Source organism: Colobus angolensis, unplaced genomic scaffold (assembly GCF_000951035.1).
Source record: "Colobus angolensis palliatus isolate OR3802 unplaced genomic scaffold, Cang.pa_1.0 Scaffold213, whole genome shotgun sequence".
Taxonomy (NCBI): Eukaryota; Metazoa; Chordata; class Mammalia; order Primates; family Cercopithecidae; genus Colobus; species Colobus angolensis.
The window spans coordinates 2,337,992-2,355,338 of record NW_012115300.1 but is presented as its reverse complement, the minus strand read 5'-3'; the positions used below and the strand labels follow the sequence as shown (position 1 = coordinate 2,355,338).

Genomic DNA, 17,347 nt, shown 5'->3' with positions numbered 1-17,347 from the left:
GAGGTCAGGAGTTCAAGACCAGCCTGACCAACATGGAGAAACCCCGTCTCTACTAAAAATATAAAAAATTAGCCAGGCGTGGTGGCACATGACTGTAATCCCAGCTACTCGGGAGTCTGAGGCAGGAGAATCGCCTGAAACTGGGGAGGCGGAGGTTGTGGTGAGCGGAGATCATGCCATTGCACTCCAGCCTGGGCAACAAGAACAAAACTCTGTCTCAAAAAACAAAACAAAACAAAACAAAACAAAACAAAACAAACAAAAATCACCAAAAAAGAAAGAAAGAAAGAAGAAAGGAGGGGTCACTTGTTGAATGGGTCAATTATTGTTTCAGGTAGTTTCTGATTACAGTGATCTTATTTTGGTTTGAAAAGGTAAGTTAAAAAAAAATTGAAGCTGCAAATGCTAATTTCTGAATGAGTAGAGTGAAACCATGGGCATTCAGGGAGGGAGAGGTGGCTGTGGGATAGGCATGGAGGTTATTATGGGATGCTCTGTGGAAGAGAATGGTCTAAACTGTTTTTTAAAAGATTAGTTGGGTTTTAAATGCTTGGGCGTGGGAGTGGAAAGTGGGGAGCAAGATAAGAAGTGAGACAGCAAGGCGAGCTCTGCTGGCAAGTTCAGGGTGCACTCAGTATTTGAGGGAGACTGCTCAGGCTGTGTGCAGGAGGAAGGCAGTAGCCCAGGAGTAAGGGGATGGGCAGCCTTGTGGTGGTACCTGTGGGAGTGGAGAGGATGGAAGAGAGAAGCTTAGGACTTTGGTGTTCATTGGATTTGGGGGGTGGGGAGAGGGAGGGAAAATTCAGAAATCTTAGTAAGGTCTTGCAGAATTGTGATGTTAGCAAAAATAGGAAAATGACATGGTTGCTCATTTTAGATGTGTGAATTTGAGGTGTCTAGGATATCCAAGTAGAAATTTCCTGCAGGTAATTGGAGGTGTTGGGCATGAGCTCCAGAGCAAGGCAAGGATGGGAATTTTGGCTTCAGGGTGCAATCACAGAGATGACAAGCTAAGCCATAGGAGTGCTGAGACCTTGGAGGAAGACAGAAGAACAGATGTCCAAAATTCCCACATTTAGGGAGAGGGAAGAGGAACTGAAAAGGACACTGAGAGGATGCAGAAAGAGAGGTAGGAAGTGAAGGGGGTTGTTTTGGAGCCATGGAAGGTAAGGGAATCCATAATATAAACAAGGGAGTAATCAGTATTGTTGGATGCCTCCTAGAGAGAGGCCACCGAATCTGGATATTATAGTGCTATCAATAATTTTTGAGAGTTCAATTTCATGAGAATACTACAGATGGGAACTGTATTTAATTGTATTTAAATCCTTTGCGTTTTTAAGATGTTTTGTTTTGACCATTAGGTGAAGGTAACCCGTGCTGATGGCAACCAGCTGACTCTTGAAGAAAGAAGAAATAATGTGGTCATAGCAGTGACACAGAGAAACTATACTGAGTACTGGAGCGGATCTAACAGTGGAAATCAGAAAATGGAAACTGTTCAGAAAATAAATTATACTGTCCCCCAAAATGGAACTTTTAAGATTGAATTCCCAATCCTGGAGGATTCCAGTGAGCTACAGTTGAAGGTGCCATCTGTTTCCCATCATTGTGTCACTGCAACAACACCATTACAGTTGTAATCTTGTGGTAGGCACTCAACCTGTCAGACCTGAAAGTACATAGGAAGTGGACACATGTTTCTATTTTACAAAATGGAGGAGAGTGGTAAAAGTAATTTAATGACAGTGACTGAAGGTTAGACTAAATTTTTCCTTGTAAGTTCATTTTGAAGAGCACAGTAAAATACAGCAATGTGAAGATATGATGGAGAAGTTCCTCAGACCCCCAGTCTAGGGTTTGAGGTCAGTCATTTGAAATTTTATTTTGGCAGAAACTGAAAGAACTGAAAGGAATACACATACACACACACACACACACACACACACACACACATACACACACATATATATACACCTTTCCTGTGTTTTAAAGCTATCAGTTTCTTTACAGTATAAGCTATAAAATGATGAAAATCCAATGTCTGGTGAATGTATTTTTCCTGCATTAAAAAAAAGTGAAAATGAATTTGGTTTTTAATAACTGTTCAGCAGGTAGCATGTTTTCTCAATGTGTTATTAAAAATGAACATTTATAGCTCCTTTTCTTTTGTTACAGGCCTATTTTCTTGGTAGTAAAAGTAGCATAGCAGTTCATAGTATGTTTAAGTCTCCTAGTAAGACATACATCCAACTAAAAACAAGAGATGAAAATATAAAGGTAATGCTTACAACTCACTTGATAATTGTAATATAATTGGACTATCTTGCTTTTGATATGTACATATTAATTAAGTTTTTTTTCTAGGTGGGATCGCCTTTTGAGTTGGTGGTTAGTGGCAACAAACGATTGAAGGAGTTAAGCTATATGGTAATCTCTTATAGAATCTAAATTTGTGATCTATTATAGAATCATCTTTTTATTCACATTTAAGTTCAGGGGTACATGTGCAGATTTGTTATATAACTAAACTCATGTCATAGGGGTTTGTTGTACAGTTTATTTCATTACCCAGGTATTAAGCCTAGTACCCATTAGTTATTTTTCCTGATCCTCTCCTTCCTCTTACCCTCCACCCTCCCATAGGCCCCAGTGTCTGTTGTTCCCCTCTGTGCGTCCATGTGTTCTCATCATTTAGTTCGCACTTATAAGTGAGAACATGTGGTATTTGATTTTCTGTTCCTGCATTAGTTTGCTAAGGATAATGGCCTCCAGCTCCATCCATGTTCCTGCAAAGGAGATGATTTTATTCTTTTTTATAGCTGCATAGTATTCCGTACTATATATGTACCACATTTTCTTTATCCAGTCCACCTTTGATGGGTATTTAGGTTGAGAATGATCTTAAATGGTATCTACCTTATATCTACGCTAAACTTACTAATTTTTATAACTCAGCCTCATACCTTTTTAGCCTGTCCTTTCTACATTGAAATCAAATAAAAAACCTTTTGTATTTCTTCACCTATATTTGCATTTCCAATTTAAAATAGATAACTAAATCTTGTTTTATGTTTAAGATTTAAAATTCTATTTGATAAGCAATATATATTCATTATAGAAAATTATACAATGTAAGAAAAACAAAAAAGAGAATAAAAAGTGCTATTCATGACCATGTAATTTTGCTAATTCAGCTTTCCCAATGGTGCCCTGTATTCCTTCCAATCAAAAATAGATTCTTGACTATGAAGCTACTGTTGCTCCAATCAGTATTACTTTAATCTTACCATTTTCTGTTTCTCGGTGTATGCTGTGTTTGTCAGAGAGGTTTTCCTGCATTCAAAAAGGCTTTGAAACTGGTTTAAGTCAAGAATTTGTGTGTATGCATACAATTATGATTAATTTAGTTTCAGTTGAGATCCTACTAGGTTTGGCAATAAATTAAACCCATCTACTATTCTTTTCAGGTAGTATCCAGGGGACAGTTGGTGGCTGTAGGAAAACAAAATTCAACAATCTTCTCTTTAACACCAGAAAATTCTTGGACTCCAAAAGCCTGTGTAATTGTGTATTATATTGAAGATGATGGGGAAATTATAAATGATGTTCTAAAAATTCCTGTTCAGCTTGTTTTTAAAAATAAGGTAAGATTTAAGGTAATGATGTTTAAAAGAAAACTTTATATTAGTGAAGTCTGAGAAATGTAGTTTTTTAAAGAAAAGTATCATTAAACCAAATTGGTTAGAAATTTATATTATTCTATTTCTAGAACTATGGTTAAACTTTTTAATATTTAGCACTACATATATATTTTCACTTGTGGAGTTATGGGGGGATAGTCTATTTGTAAACTATGGTTCTGGTCTTTAAGACTTTAAATCAGATCATGAAACCGTTTCACAATTTTTCAAATGGTTGAATTAATATTGTTCAGGAATGAAATTCCAGTGGTAACATGGAATTCGTGTGGTGTTGATATTGCAGTGATGGTATAAAGGGTGTGGGAGGCAGTAAGGCCATCTAGGATAATATGTGGAAGCAGAGCTGGGCTTTCATTGATCTATTTAATTAGCTGGAAACTAGCCCAGGGCAACTTTTCAATGAGCTTGATTACCTTGCATGTGAGGATCTGTGCGGAGTCTGGTCTCCAAGTTCACCAGTGTCTTTTTTAGCCTAATGTAACCAGCTTGAACAGGAAATGCCTTTGGAAACCAGCTCTGAAAAGAAACCTGATTGCATCATCTTATGTATATCAGAATGAGCCATTGCTTTCACTAACAACTGCTGCCCTCTTGGTCCTCTTATGTAAAAAATTATTGCTTTAAATAGTGATTTGCAGAGTATGGTTCTTCTATTTCTTTTTCCTTTATTTGTTAAAATATTTGAGAAGTAACAGTACTGATCTGTACCTTCTTTTTTAAACATTTTTGTTTATTTATTTTTTGAGACTAGGTTATGAGACTGGCTAATTTTTGTATTTTTGGTAGAGACAGGGTTTTGCTGTGTTGCCCAGGTTGGTCTCTAACTCCTGGGCCCAGTTGATCCACCTGCCTCAGCATCTCAAGGTGCTGGGATTACAGACATGAGCCACTGCGCCAGGCCTGTACTTTACTTTTGTTGAGAATTATTACTCTCACTTTGATTGTTAAAATATAATACAAACTTCTGGTTTTTTTAGCTTGTGAAAAGAGTTCTTACAAAGATAACACTATGTTTTGTTAGTGTTAGAGCACAATTTTTGACTTCTAGTTATCCTAGTAATTGCCTGACAAAGGTGAATTTTAAAGTAGAAGTTACAGAGGCTTAAACAATTCAAAAAGCAAGACCAGGTTCTAAAGCTAGTTACAGTGTAAAAGATCATGGACTTTAAGGAAGCAGAGTGTGTTAATAGCATACTTTCAAGCAATTTCTTAGCTATAAGAGATTGGAAATTAGTTTCAGTTCCATTTGCAACGATATATCTTCCTCTTATTTTTATGTGATAATCATCACATTTATAAAGAAACAACCTAATTGGAAATGGAATATGTCTAAGCAAGAGAAAGTTAGTGAATGTTTATTAATGTTCAGTAATGACTATGGAATAAATGAATGAACTGTAGGAGGGGCAAGAGATGTAGGTTTAGAAATCATCCACACAGAAGTGCAAGTTGAAGCCATGGGGCTCTGAAGTACAGAGTACAGAGTGGGAAGCACAAGGTCTAAGACTGAATCTTGAACATGCTGCTCCCTCTCCCCCACCTTTTAGTGTGTAGGTGGAGAAAGTAACCTACATACAGTGGTTTGAGAGGCATGTCAGAGAAAAATTGCACTGGACAAGTTAAACAGGTAAGGAAGGCTTTATTCAAGACTATTGCAATAGAAGAGAAAGATTAAACTCAACTCTGCTGAAACAAAAGGCAGGAGAGTTTTTAAGCACTGGGGTGAACTTATCTAAAAGTGCTGGAGGACATTGTTGGGAGGTTGGTCAATGTGATTAGGTAGTGTGTGTTTGCTAATTAGTACTTACTGAAGTTAGGCTTCCACCCTCCCACAGAGACTGAGATCAATAGGGACTCTGTCTTTCTTGATGATTATACTTCAAAGGGATGGCCCTGAGGTCCTTGAGAAAGACATGGCTAGGTTGTAAAACTGCCCAGAGGCTGGGAGAAGATTTATATCTCAAAGGGTTGGAGAAAGAATTTATAATTGCATATTTTCTAAAATAAATGCTCTAAGAAAAGGGGGCTCAGGGGCTTATAGTTAGGAAGAGGCCTGTCTTTATAAAGTAGAGTCAACTTAAGGGGAATGTTAAGGCCCTCTTGGTCAGACATTATAATCACTGGCACAACAGAATGTTGAGATAGAGCTAGATGAAATGAAAATTCCCAGTAGGGGTCAGATGCGGTGGCTTACACCTGTAATCCCAGCACTTTGGGAGGCCGAGGCAGGTGGAGCACCTGAGGTCAGGAGTTGGAGATCAGCCTGACCAACATGGTGAAACCCTGTCTCTACTAAAAAAGATACAGAAATTAGCCAGGCATGGTGGTACGCACCTGTAATCCCAGCTACTTGGGAGGCTGAGGCAGGAGAATCGCTTGAACCCAGGAGGCAGAGGTTGCAGTGAGCTGAGATCGTGCCATTGCACTCTAGCCTGGGCAACAAGAGTGAAACTCCATCTCAAAAAAAAAAAAAAAAAAAAAAAAAAAAGGAAAATTCGCAGTAGGAAGGGGCCTCATGACAAGGCCATTTGGTTCAGCAGGGATGCAATGACTGATGCTCTTTATAAAGTATTAGATTAGTAGGTCCAGGACCATGCTTTCCTGAGGGTAATGGTGAGGAAGTTTAGAAGGCCATGGAGACACAGAGCATGAGGGCCTGACTAGTGTTTGCTCTAACCACCCCCTCCCTTGGAAAGGCCTCCCGTCACCCCCAGTCCAGGGTGATTCTGTGAGTCCCGGAGGAGCTTTCCTTGCTTTCACTCCTAAGTTCACATCACCAACACGTAGGCATCCTCTTTTGTGTTTCTCCTTTATATAGTGGCCTTCTCCAGGTATGCTAGACACTGCTGTCTTCTACTCAGCACTGGCTGGGATCTGAGGGCTGGGAGATGGAGAAAGGGAAGAAAAAAGATTCAGAATTGAAGAATAATTCAGATTCATATCACTGTGAGTTCTATGACTTGCAAACACTCTGGGAGTAGTTTTTTTATTCCTTTCCCTAGAGAAGGGTTATGTATGGTTTTAGAATTATCCCTGAGCCAAGGCAAATGTAGAATCTTTGCTATATTTTGAGCCATTGATCTGCTATTGGCAAAAATATGCTTTAAAAAAGTGAAATAAGTTAAATCCTCCTTTTTCTCTTTTTTAGATAAAGCTATATTGGAGTAAAGTGAAAGCTGAACCATCTGAGAAAGTCTCGCTTAGGATCTCTGTGACACAGCCTGACTCCATAGTTGGGATTGTAGCTGTTGACAAAAGTGTGAATCTGATGTATGCCTCTAATGATATTACAATGGAAAATGTGAGTTTAGCTATTTTGTCATTATGAAAATACAGACTATAAGAGAAAAAAGAAACTTTATTGTATTACTTTAAATATTTAAAGAAAATTTCGTTAGTTCCTTTGCATGTGTAAGTCAATAATTAGCAAAGCTTCCAAATAAAAAATAATCTGTATGGTAATGGTTATGTTGGAAAGAAGCTTATGTGGTTAGTGTCCTTGCTGTCTTTCATGAGAATTATCACCTAAAGTTAGATGGGAGGAGTAAATTCTGGAGTCCTATGGTACAACATGGTGACTATAGTTAATGATAATGTACCATATACTTGAAAATTGCTCAGAGAGTAGATTTTAAATGTTCTCACCGCAAAAAATGATCAATATGTGGTATGTAAGGTAATAGATATGTTAATTAGCTTAATCATTCCACAGTACATACAAATATCAATATATCACACTGTACTCCATAAATATATACCATAAAAAATGCCACTTATAGTTTTCCTTCATTTTCATGCTACATTTTAAGACATTCAAGGAAGTAGTAGGAAATTGACTTGCATAATTCTGGGTTACATTAGATAAGAGAGCTTTAGATAATTTTTGAAGCATGTTCTATTTTGGTTATACATAATGGTTATAACTAATTACAGTTCCCATTGGGCCGAGTATGGTGGCTCATGCCGGTAATCCCAGCACTTTGGGAGGCCGAGGCGGGCGGATCATGAGGTCAGGAGATAGAGACCATCCTGGCTAACACGGTGAAACCCCGTCTCTACTAAAAATACAAAAAATTAGCCGGGCGTGTTGGTGGACGCCTGTAGTCCCAGCTGCTTGAGGGGCTGAGACAGGAGAATGGTGTGAACCCGGGAGGCGGAGCTTGCAGTGAGCCGAGTTCGTGCCACTGCACTCCAGCCTGGGCGACAGAGCAAGCAAGACTCCATCTCAAAAAAAAAAAAAAAAAAAAGATTACAGTTCCCATTGAATCAGGAATTTGCAGTGTATTGAGGGGGTGAAATCATGTTACTCTGCAGAAAACTAACAAACCAAGAAGTATATGAACATCTAGCACTGCATAAATGAATCCCATATTCATTAGTCATTTGATTTTTATTTTTATGTTCTTGATATATTCTTGTGTACCATTGTCAGTTGTAAACTAGATTGTATAATTTATGTCTATTAATGGATTCAGTAAAGTGATTAACAATACATCAGGAAGAAAGTTATATATAGTTAGGTTGATTTGGTCATTATATTGTAAAATTTAATTTACTTGTGAAAAATTGTACATTTTCTTCAGTCTATACAACTATTTTTTTCAATCTTTTCTTTTCTTTTTGAAAACTTTTTGTTTTACAACCAATTGGTCATTTTTTTCTCTATGACTTTTCCTGAGTTCACATACTTTATTTTTATAAGTCTGTAGATCTTGCATTTGATTTAACTGAATATACTAGCATCTGTTATTTTATAGCTTTCTAAATACATTGGTAAATATATAATTACATTTTTTTCTTCCCTACATATGTGTATGTTTGTATGTGTGTACGTGTATGTATGTACGTGTACACATACACGTACACACACACCCCATCTGATGTGCTGTGCTCTGTCTCTATTTACATTTATACATATGCATGTAATATATATATATATTTACAAGCATATTTATATATGCATATAATATATGTATATTTGTAAGTATATATATACAGATAATATACATATATTTACATTAATTTTTTCCAGATATTAAGGTTGCTTTCTCAGCTTTCTTTTGGTTCATATTTTCCTGGTGTATTTTTACATTTCTTATTTTCAACCTTTTGTAAGTTTTTAAGTGTATCTTTTAAATAGCATATTACTATATTGCTTTTGTTTTTCAATCTAATAGCTAACATCTTTTAATAAGCTTTTATTTAATCCATTTATAAGTATGGTAATTCTTTTTCTAATGGGGACTTTTTTCTGCTTTTTTTATATTTTAAAATTTAGATTCTTTTTCTGTGGGCTAGATTAAATTTGTTTTGCTGATTTAGAAGTTATGCATTCTATTTTTATTACTCTGTTAATTAAACTGTACCCATATTAATTTATCCTTGTTGGTTTCTAAAGGTTATCAATATTTGAATCTGGTATGCTCTTATATCCTTTTGGTCTCTACCTCTGTCTTTTCCTTCTCCTCCTACCCTGGCCGGATCATTCTGTTCGTGTACAGATTTTTAGCTCCATGTTATCATAGATTGCCCTTTCAATCTATGCTGTTCTTTCATTTTTTAATTGTGGAAATCTGTGTTGATTATTTCTTCCTCTCCATTTTGTTTTTTCTTTCCTTCTGGGATTTTGTTATTTAGAAATTGACACTTTTACTTCCATCCTGCACATCTCTTAGTTTTTTGTTTTGTTTTCTAACTCTTTGTCTTTTCTGTGTTTTTCTGGGAGAGTTCCTCAGTTGACTATTCAGCTTAGTGATCATTCATTAGCTGTATTTATCCTACTTTAATCTCTTATATTGTGTCTTTTATGTCAGCTATTGTTTTTAGTATCTATCATTTTCCTTTGTTTCTTGTTTTTGTTTTATATTCTAATATTTCCCATTATCTCCTTGTGTGTATTTGATGTGTGTATTTTAAATTATTGAATTGACCTTTTCAGTAATTTTGTGTCACATGCTATATGTTGTCTAGTTGGATGTCTTACTTTTACAGTATTTATACTCTTTGCAAGTTTAGTTGATTTGGCAGATCCTCTGATAATATCTATTTGGGAAGACTGAGCATCAGGTTCCAATCTGTGTAAGTCCTGTGAATCCCTCCTGAGGGGAGAGGACTAGCCTCATGGACTAGAGAATTACTCTTGATCCTTTCTGCGGCCTGCCTGTATTCAGAGTTTCACTCTTAAACCCTTGGGGAAAAGAGCACCAGTAACAGAAGGTCTCCTGAGGTTATGATTCACCAGCCCTGAGGATTTGGAGGAGGAGGAGAGGAAGAGTGAATGCTTGAGGGACATGGTTCTGTCTGCTGTTTTCCTCACTTTCCCACACTAGAAGGGCAGAGGTGCTGACCTGGTATTATCTTTTGGATACTTGCACAGGCAGTCTGAGCTGCTACTGCTGTTGATTTTGGCAGTGAAGTTGCCAGGACTATGTGTCCTGAGCAACCCCCTGGAGGGAAATAAGGGCAAAATTTAAAAACCTCTCCTCCAGCCTGTTTTCTGACTGCTATGTCTGCTGCTGTGTCTAGCTGCCTTCTGCCTTAGAATGAAGCTATGCACTTTCTCCCAAGACCAATTCAAGATGTCCACCACTCTTCCTGGGGTTTTCTCATTGTGCATGTTGAAGTTTCCTGCTTGCTTTTATTGTTTCTCCAGTTGGTTCTGGAGGAGGGAATCAGGAACCTGTCGTAGTAGATTGTTTTGGCTTCTTTTTTTTTCTTGTTAAATTTACATGTGTTGTCAATAGCCTCTTGAATGCCTTGGAATAATTTAAGTATATAGATCTTCCAGGAATAATTTTAGATGTTAGCCTTCTTGTCATTAGCCTATGCTGCAGCTTTGACAATGCTTTGTTTATTGAGCCAGTGAGAACAGGAAGATTTCTTTATGAGATAGATGCTGCTTTTTCTTTTTTCTTTTTTAAAAAATAAATTTTATTGTGTATATTTGAGGTTTGCAACATGATGTTATGGAATACATATAGGCAGTATAATGGTTACTGTAGTGAAGCAAATTTACATATTTATCATTTCGCATAGCTACATTTTTGTGACAAAAGAAGTTAAAATTGATTTAATGAAAACTCCAAATATCATAATTCTGTTAACTATATCTGTCATGTGGTAGATTATATAACTGCATTTTTTCATCCCATATACCTGCTATTTTGTATCCTTTGACGTCCATATTCCCATTTTCTTCTTCCTTTCCCCCTTGCCCCTGTAACCATCATTTGTTTATTCATTTATTTATTTAAACTTTTAAGTTCAGGGGTACATGTGCAGGTTTATTACATAGACAAACTTGTGTCATAGGGGTTTGTTGTACAGATTGTTTCATCACTCAGGTATTAAGCCTAGTACACATCAGTTATTTTTCCTGATCCTCTCCCTCCTCCCACCCTCCACTGTCTGACAAGCCCTACTGTGTGTTGTTCCTCTCTATGTGTCCATGTGTTCTCATTATTTAACTCCCACTTATAAGTGAGAACATGTGGTATTTGGTTTTCTGTTCCTGCGTTAGTTTGCTAAGGATAATGGCCTCCAGCTCCATCCATGTACCTGCAAAGGAGATGATCTTGTTCTTTATGGCTGCCTAGTATTCCATGGTGTACGTGTACTATCATTGATGGACATTTAGGTTGATTCCATGTCTTTGCTATTGTGAGTGGTGCTGCAGTGAACATATGGATGCATATATCTTTATAATAGAATGATTTATATTCCTTTGGATATATACCCAATAATGGGATTGCTGGTATGGAAATGGTGTTTCTGTCTTAAATCTTTGAGGAATTGTCACATTGTCTTGTACAATGGCTGAATTAATTAACACTCCTACCAATAGTGTGTAAGTATTCCTTTTCTCTACAACCTCACCAGCATCTGTTATTTTTTTGACTTTTAAATGATAGCCATCCATTCTGGTTGGTGTGAGATGGTATCTCATTGTGTGTTTTTATTTTATTTTATTTTATTTATTTATTTTTGAAACAAAGTCTCACTCTGTTGCTCAGGCTGGAGTGCGGTGGTGCAATCTCGGCTCACTGCAACCTCTGCCTCCCGGGTTCAAGCGATTCTCCTGCCTCAGCCTCCTGAGTAGCTGGGACTACAGGTGTGCAACACTATGCCTGACTAATTTAAAAAGTTTTTTTTAGTAGAGATGGGTTTCACCATATTGGCCTGGCTGGTCTCAAACTCCTGGCTTTGTGATTCATCTGCCTCGGCCTCCCAAAGTGCTGGGATTACAGGCGTGAGCCACTAAGTGCATGATCTGTTAGCAAAATTTGCTTGACAGAATCTCGGTCTGTTACCCAGGCTGGAGTGCAGTGGTGTGATCTTGGCTCACTGCAGCCTTCACCTCCTGGGTTCAAGTGATTCTCCTGCCTCAGTCTCCCAAGTAGCTGGGATTACAGGCGTGAGCAACCATGCCCAGCTGGTTTTGTATTTCATAGAGACAGGATTTCACCATGTTGGACTGGCTGAGTTCAAACTCCTGACCTCAAGTGGTCCTCCTGCTTTGGCCTCCCAAAGTGCTGGGATTACAGGTGTGAGCACTGCACCTGGCCTCCTTTTGGTTCTGATTTTCATTTCTCTAATGATCAGTGATGTTGAGCTTTTTCTCATATGATTGTAGGCCACATGTGTGACTTCTATGACTTCTATTGAAAAGTGTTGGTTCATATCCTTTGCTCACTTTTTTTTTTTTGAGATGGAGTTTCCCTCTTTTTGCCCAGGCTGGAGTGCAATGGCATGATCTTGGCTCACCGCAACCTCCACCTTCCAGGTTCAAGCGATTCTCCTACCTCAGCCTCCCAAGTAGCTGGAATTACAGGCATGTGTCACCGTGTCTGGCTAATTTTGTATTTTTTAGTAGAGACGGGGTTTATTCATGGTGGTCAGGCTGGTCTCAAACTTCTGACCTCAGGTGATCCGCCTGCCTTGGCCTCCCAAAGTGCTGGGATTATAGGCATGAGCCACTGTGCCTGGCCCCTTTGCTGGCTTAAAAAATTTTTTTTTCTTGTAAATTTGTTAAGTTCCTTATAGATGGTGGATATTAGACCTTTATCAGATGCATAGTTTGCAAAACTTTTCTCACATTTTGTAGGTTGTTTACTGTGTTGATAGTTTCTTTTGCTGTGCAGATCTCTTTCATTTAATTTGATACCATTTGTCAATTTTTTGCGTTTGTTGCAATTGCTTTTGACATCTCTGTCATGAAATCTTTGGCTGTGCCTATGTCCTGAATGGTATTGACTAGTTTGTCTTCCAGGGTTTTTATAGTTTTGAGTTTTACATTTAAGTTTTAATCTATCTTAAGTTAATTTTTGTATATGGTGTAAGGAAGGGGTCCAATTTCAATCTTCTGCATATGGCTAGCTGGCTTCTGCTCCCAGCACTATTTATTGAATAGGGAATCCTTTCCCCATTGCTTGTTTTTGTCAGATTTGTTGAAGATCACATAGTTGTAGATGTGCAGTCTTATTTCTGGGTTATCTATTCTGTTCCATTGCTCTGTGTGTCTGTTTTTATGTGAGTACCATGCTGTTTTGGTTACTATAGCCTTGTAGTGCAGTTTGAACTCTGATAGCATGATGCCTCCAGCTTTGCTCTTTTTGCTTAGGATTGTCTTGGCTATACGAGCTCTTTTTTGGTCCCATATGAATTTTAAAATAATTTTCTCTAGTTCTGTGAAGAATATAGTAGTTTAATAGGAATAACATTGAATACATAAATTACTTTGGGCAGTATGGCCATTTTAACAATATTGATTCTTCCTATTCATGAGCATGGGATGTTTTCCCATTGGTTTGTTCATCTCTGATTTCTTTGAGCAGTGGTTTGTAGTTCTCCTTGTAGAGATCTTTTACCTCCCTAGTTAGCTGTATTCTTAAGTATTTTATACTTTTTGTGGCAGTTGTAAGTGAGAGTTTATTTCTGATTTGGCTCTCTGCTTGTGTGTTGTTGGTGTATAGGAATGCTAGTGATTTTCACACATCGAGGCTTTCCTGAAGTTGTTTATCAGTTTAAGAAGTTTTTGGGTTGAGACTATGGGGTTTTCTAGATACAGGATTATGTCATCTGCAAACAGGGATAGTTTGACTTCCTCTCTTCCTATTTGGATGCCTTTTATTTCTTTCTTTTGTCTGATTGCCCTGGCCAGAACTTCTAGTACTATATTGAATAGGAGTGGTGAGAGAGGGCATTCTTGTCTTGTGCTGATAACCACTGTTTAGATACTGCTTCTTGAATAGTTATATGAATTGGTGTCTGAGCAAGAGCAGAAGCAAATCTTCATGTATTTGTATTTTGTGACAGAGTTAGAGTCATGGAACTATAGCCTTTTCTCTCCAATATGCCCGGCTCTGGCTCCATTGTCTACTTGCCAGCTTGTTGAGACATTATGAAAATTTTTTCTTATTTTATTGTTTTCTTATTGGTGCCTGTTCTATTTACTTATTGTGGATGCAGCTGTGGTTGTTGTTAGCATTGTAGAAATAGTGGTTGCAGGTGTTTAATTTTATGCTGGAATGTGTTTTTTTCAACTTAGTTTTTTTTGTGATTTTTAATTCTGACTTTGTCTTAATGTGGTTAATGTAAATTAGAGAGAAGTATCAAAATCATTACCTAAAAAGGTATAATACTTGATTTTTATTGAAGTTAAATATATATAAAATAAAATTTGCTGTTTTTACCATTTTAAGTGTTTAATTCAGTGACATGAATTACTTCACAATGTTGTATGACCATCACTGATATTTCCAAAACATTTCATGGCTCCAGACAGAGACTCTGTAATCATTAAGCAATAACTACTCATTTCTCCCTCCCCACAGCCCTTGGGAACCTCTGGTCTGCTTCTGTCTTTATGAATTTACCTATTCTAGATATTTTAGATTTATATAATATTTGCCCTTTTATGTCTGGCTTATTTCACTTAGCACAGTGTTTTCAAGAGTCTTCCATGTTGTAGCATGTATCAGAGCTTCATTTTTTTTTTTTTTTTTTTTTTTTTTTGAGACTGAGTCTAGCTCTATCACCCAGGCTGGAGTGCAATGGCGTGATCTTGGCTCACTGCAACCTCCGCCTCTTGGGTTCAAACCATTCTCCTGTCTCAGCCTCCCGAGTAGGACTACATGTGCCCGCCACCACGCCCGGCTAATTTTTTGTATTTTTAGTAGAGACGGGGTTTCACTATGTCGGCCAGGCTGGTCTCAAACTCCTGACCTCATGAATCGCTTGCCTCGGCCTCCCAAAGTGCTGGGATTACAGGCGTGAGCCACTGCATCTAGCCTCAGAGATTCATTTCTTTTTACGGCTGAATAGTATTGTGTTGTGTATATATACCACACTTTGTTTATCCATTTTTCTGCTGATGGACACAGGTTGTTTCCACCTTTTTGGCTGTTGTGACTAATGCTGCAATGAACAGTGGCATACAAGTATCTCTTGGAGTTACTGTTTTCAGTTCTTTTGGGTATATACCTAGGAGTGGAATTACTGGGTCATATTCTAATTCTGTGTTAATTTTTTGAGGAATCAACAGTTTTACTCACTCTTTTAGCCCGTTTTACCCATTCTTGCTAGCAATGAGTACTATTCTTCTTAAAGAAAGCATTGCTAATAGGGTACATGCAAATATCTCATTTTTGAAAAAACTATATCTCATGGATGTTGTCATTTGCCTTGCTTTGATTATCAGTGAGGCTGAATATTTTTCTGCTTATTAATAACTTATATTCCTACTTTTGTAAATTGCCTCTTCAGGTTTTCTTTTTTCATTTTTTGTAAATGTAGGTCACTGACATTTTGCAGAGTTTATATTAATCTTCAACAAAGTTAACCTGTTTATCTCTGCCAAAAGTGTGGGTCATTTTTAATGCTGACATCTGCCTGTTGGTCTTGTCAAAGAGTAACATCTAAGTTCTCCCTGCCAGAACTCAAGTCCAGACTTCTTAGGAACTCTGGATTGTTGAACAGAGTAAAAGTAAGTGTAGATAAGAAATGTAGTTTTGGCTGACGGAATGATGAACAAAGCAATTACATATTCACTGCTCCTCAATTTGTGTCATTTTCGAAGTGATAAACGTGAAGGCTAAGTCTTATCTAAGTTACTTGGAAGAAGTGTTGTGGAAGGTTGCTATGAATCCGTTCAGTCTGTATATTTTATCTTCTCCTTAGGTGGTCCATGAGTTGGAACTTTATAACACAGGATATTATTTAGGCATGTTCATGAATTCTTTTGCAGTCTTTCAGGTATGTTTTGCTTACTATATTGAAAAGATATTAATACTTTTTACTATTGCAATCCCTTTCAGAATTAGTGATCATTTTGAGATGTTAACCTTTTATTAAATGTGTCACTGAAGTACAGTCTTATGTAAGTAGAATTTGAAATGGAAAGAAAATCATCTTTCCAGTTTTAAAAGTGAATGGAACAATTCACCATTGGAAAAGTTAATGGAATTGACATTGAACAAATAATTTTTCCTTTATGTATATGTATTTCCATATAAATATATTACATATATATTTCCTTGACTTTGAAATGGCTCTTTATGCATGAGTGTGTGTGTGCGTGTGTGTGTGTAAGATCGATGTGTGTGTTTGAGTGAAAAGATCGATTTGTGTGTGCGTGTGTGTGTGAGAAAGATCGATGTGTGTGTGCGTGTGTGTTTGAGAAAGATCGATGTGTGTGTGTGTGTTTGAGAAAGATCGATGGGTGTGTGCGTGTGAGTGAGAAAGATCGATGTGTGCGTGTGTGTGAGAAAGATCGATGTGTGTGTGCATGTGTGTGAGAAAGATCGATGTGTGTGTGCATGTGTGTGTGTGTTTGAATGAGAAAGATCGATGTGTGTGCGTATGTGTGAGAAAGATCGATGTGTGTGTGTGAGTGAGAAAGATCGATGTGTGTTTCGTGTGTGTGTAAGTGAGAAAGATCGGTGTGTGTGCGTGTGTGTGTGTATTTGAGAGAGAAAGGTTGAATGTATGTGCATGTGTGTACCTAAGCTCTCAAAAATGAGCACAAGTGAGCAGTGTGGGAGAATGCCTTGATAATTTAGAGAGCATTTAAACTGGTGTTTTAAAAGAAAATTAAAATTATTCTTTTTAGGAGTGTGGACTCTGGGTATTGACAGATGCAAACCTCACGAAGGATTATATTGATGGTGTTTGTAAGTAATATATGGCAACATGCTTGTATTTGTCCTTCACACGACATTCAACACTACTTACATAGATATGGGTATTTTCCAGATGAACATAGAGATTGTGATTTTCATTTTTCTGTTCTCTTCTCCCAAAATGTTTGGAGTTTAATGTACTTCGAAGTACATCTGGGCCATGACATGGAATGTTCATCTGAGCTCCTGTCTAGATCTTTGAAGTGAATGCTTTCCTTTTTCTCTTGTTAATCCTTTGAGGTAGTTATAGTTTTGGACACACTGGAAGCTGCTGTGCCTCTGATTTGTATCACAAACTGTGCTATTCTTTTGGAATTTTTTAAAAGGAGCAACATATTTTTGAAATATTTTTGTTCTCTAGCTTTTTGATGTTCACCTAGAAAATAGCCCAGATGCCATCATGCCATAAAGTGTTCTGGTACACACACACACACACACACACACACACACACACACACACACACA

General features: G+C 37.4%; 1 protein-coding gene across 1 annotated transcript in view; it reads left to right on the top strand.

Annotated features, from left to right (window-relative positions):
* The window catches only part of CD109 (CD109 molecule), a 147,645-nt gene that overhangs the window by 74,563 nt on the left and 55,735 nt on the right, over positions 1-17,347 (top strand). Inside the window, exons 11-17 of the mRNA XM_011942956.1 lie at positions 1,365-1,589; positions 2,179-2,280; positions 2,368-2,430; positions 3,471-3,647; positions 6,853-7,005; positions 15,882-15,956; positions 16,813-16,873. Of these exons, the coding sequence (XP_011798346.1) occupies positions 1,365-1,589; positions 2,179-2,280; positions 2,368-2,430; positions 3,471-3,647; positions 6,853-7,005; positions 15,882-15,956; positions 16,813-16,873 (856 nt within the window). The remainder of the gene's footprint in view (positions 1-1,364; positions 1,590-2,178; positions 2,281-2,367; positions 2,431-3,470; positions 3,648-6,852; positions 7,006-15,881; positions 15,957-16,812; positions 16,874-17,347) is intronic.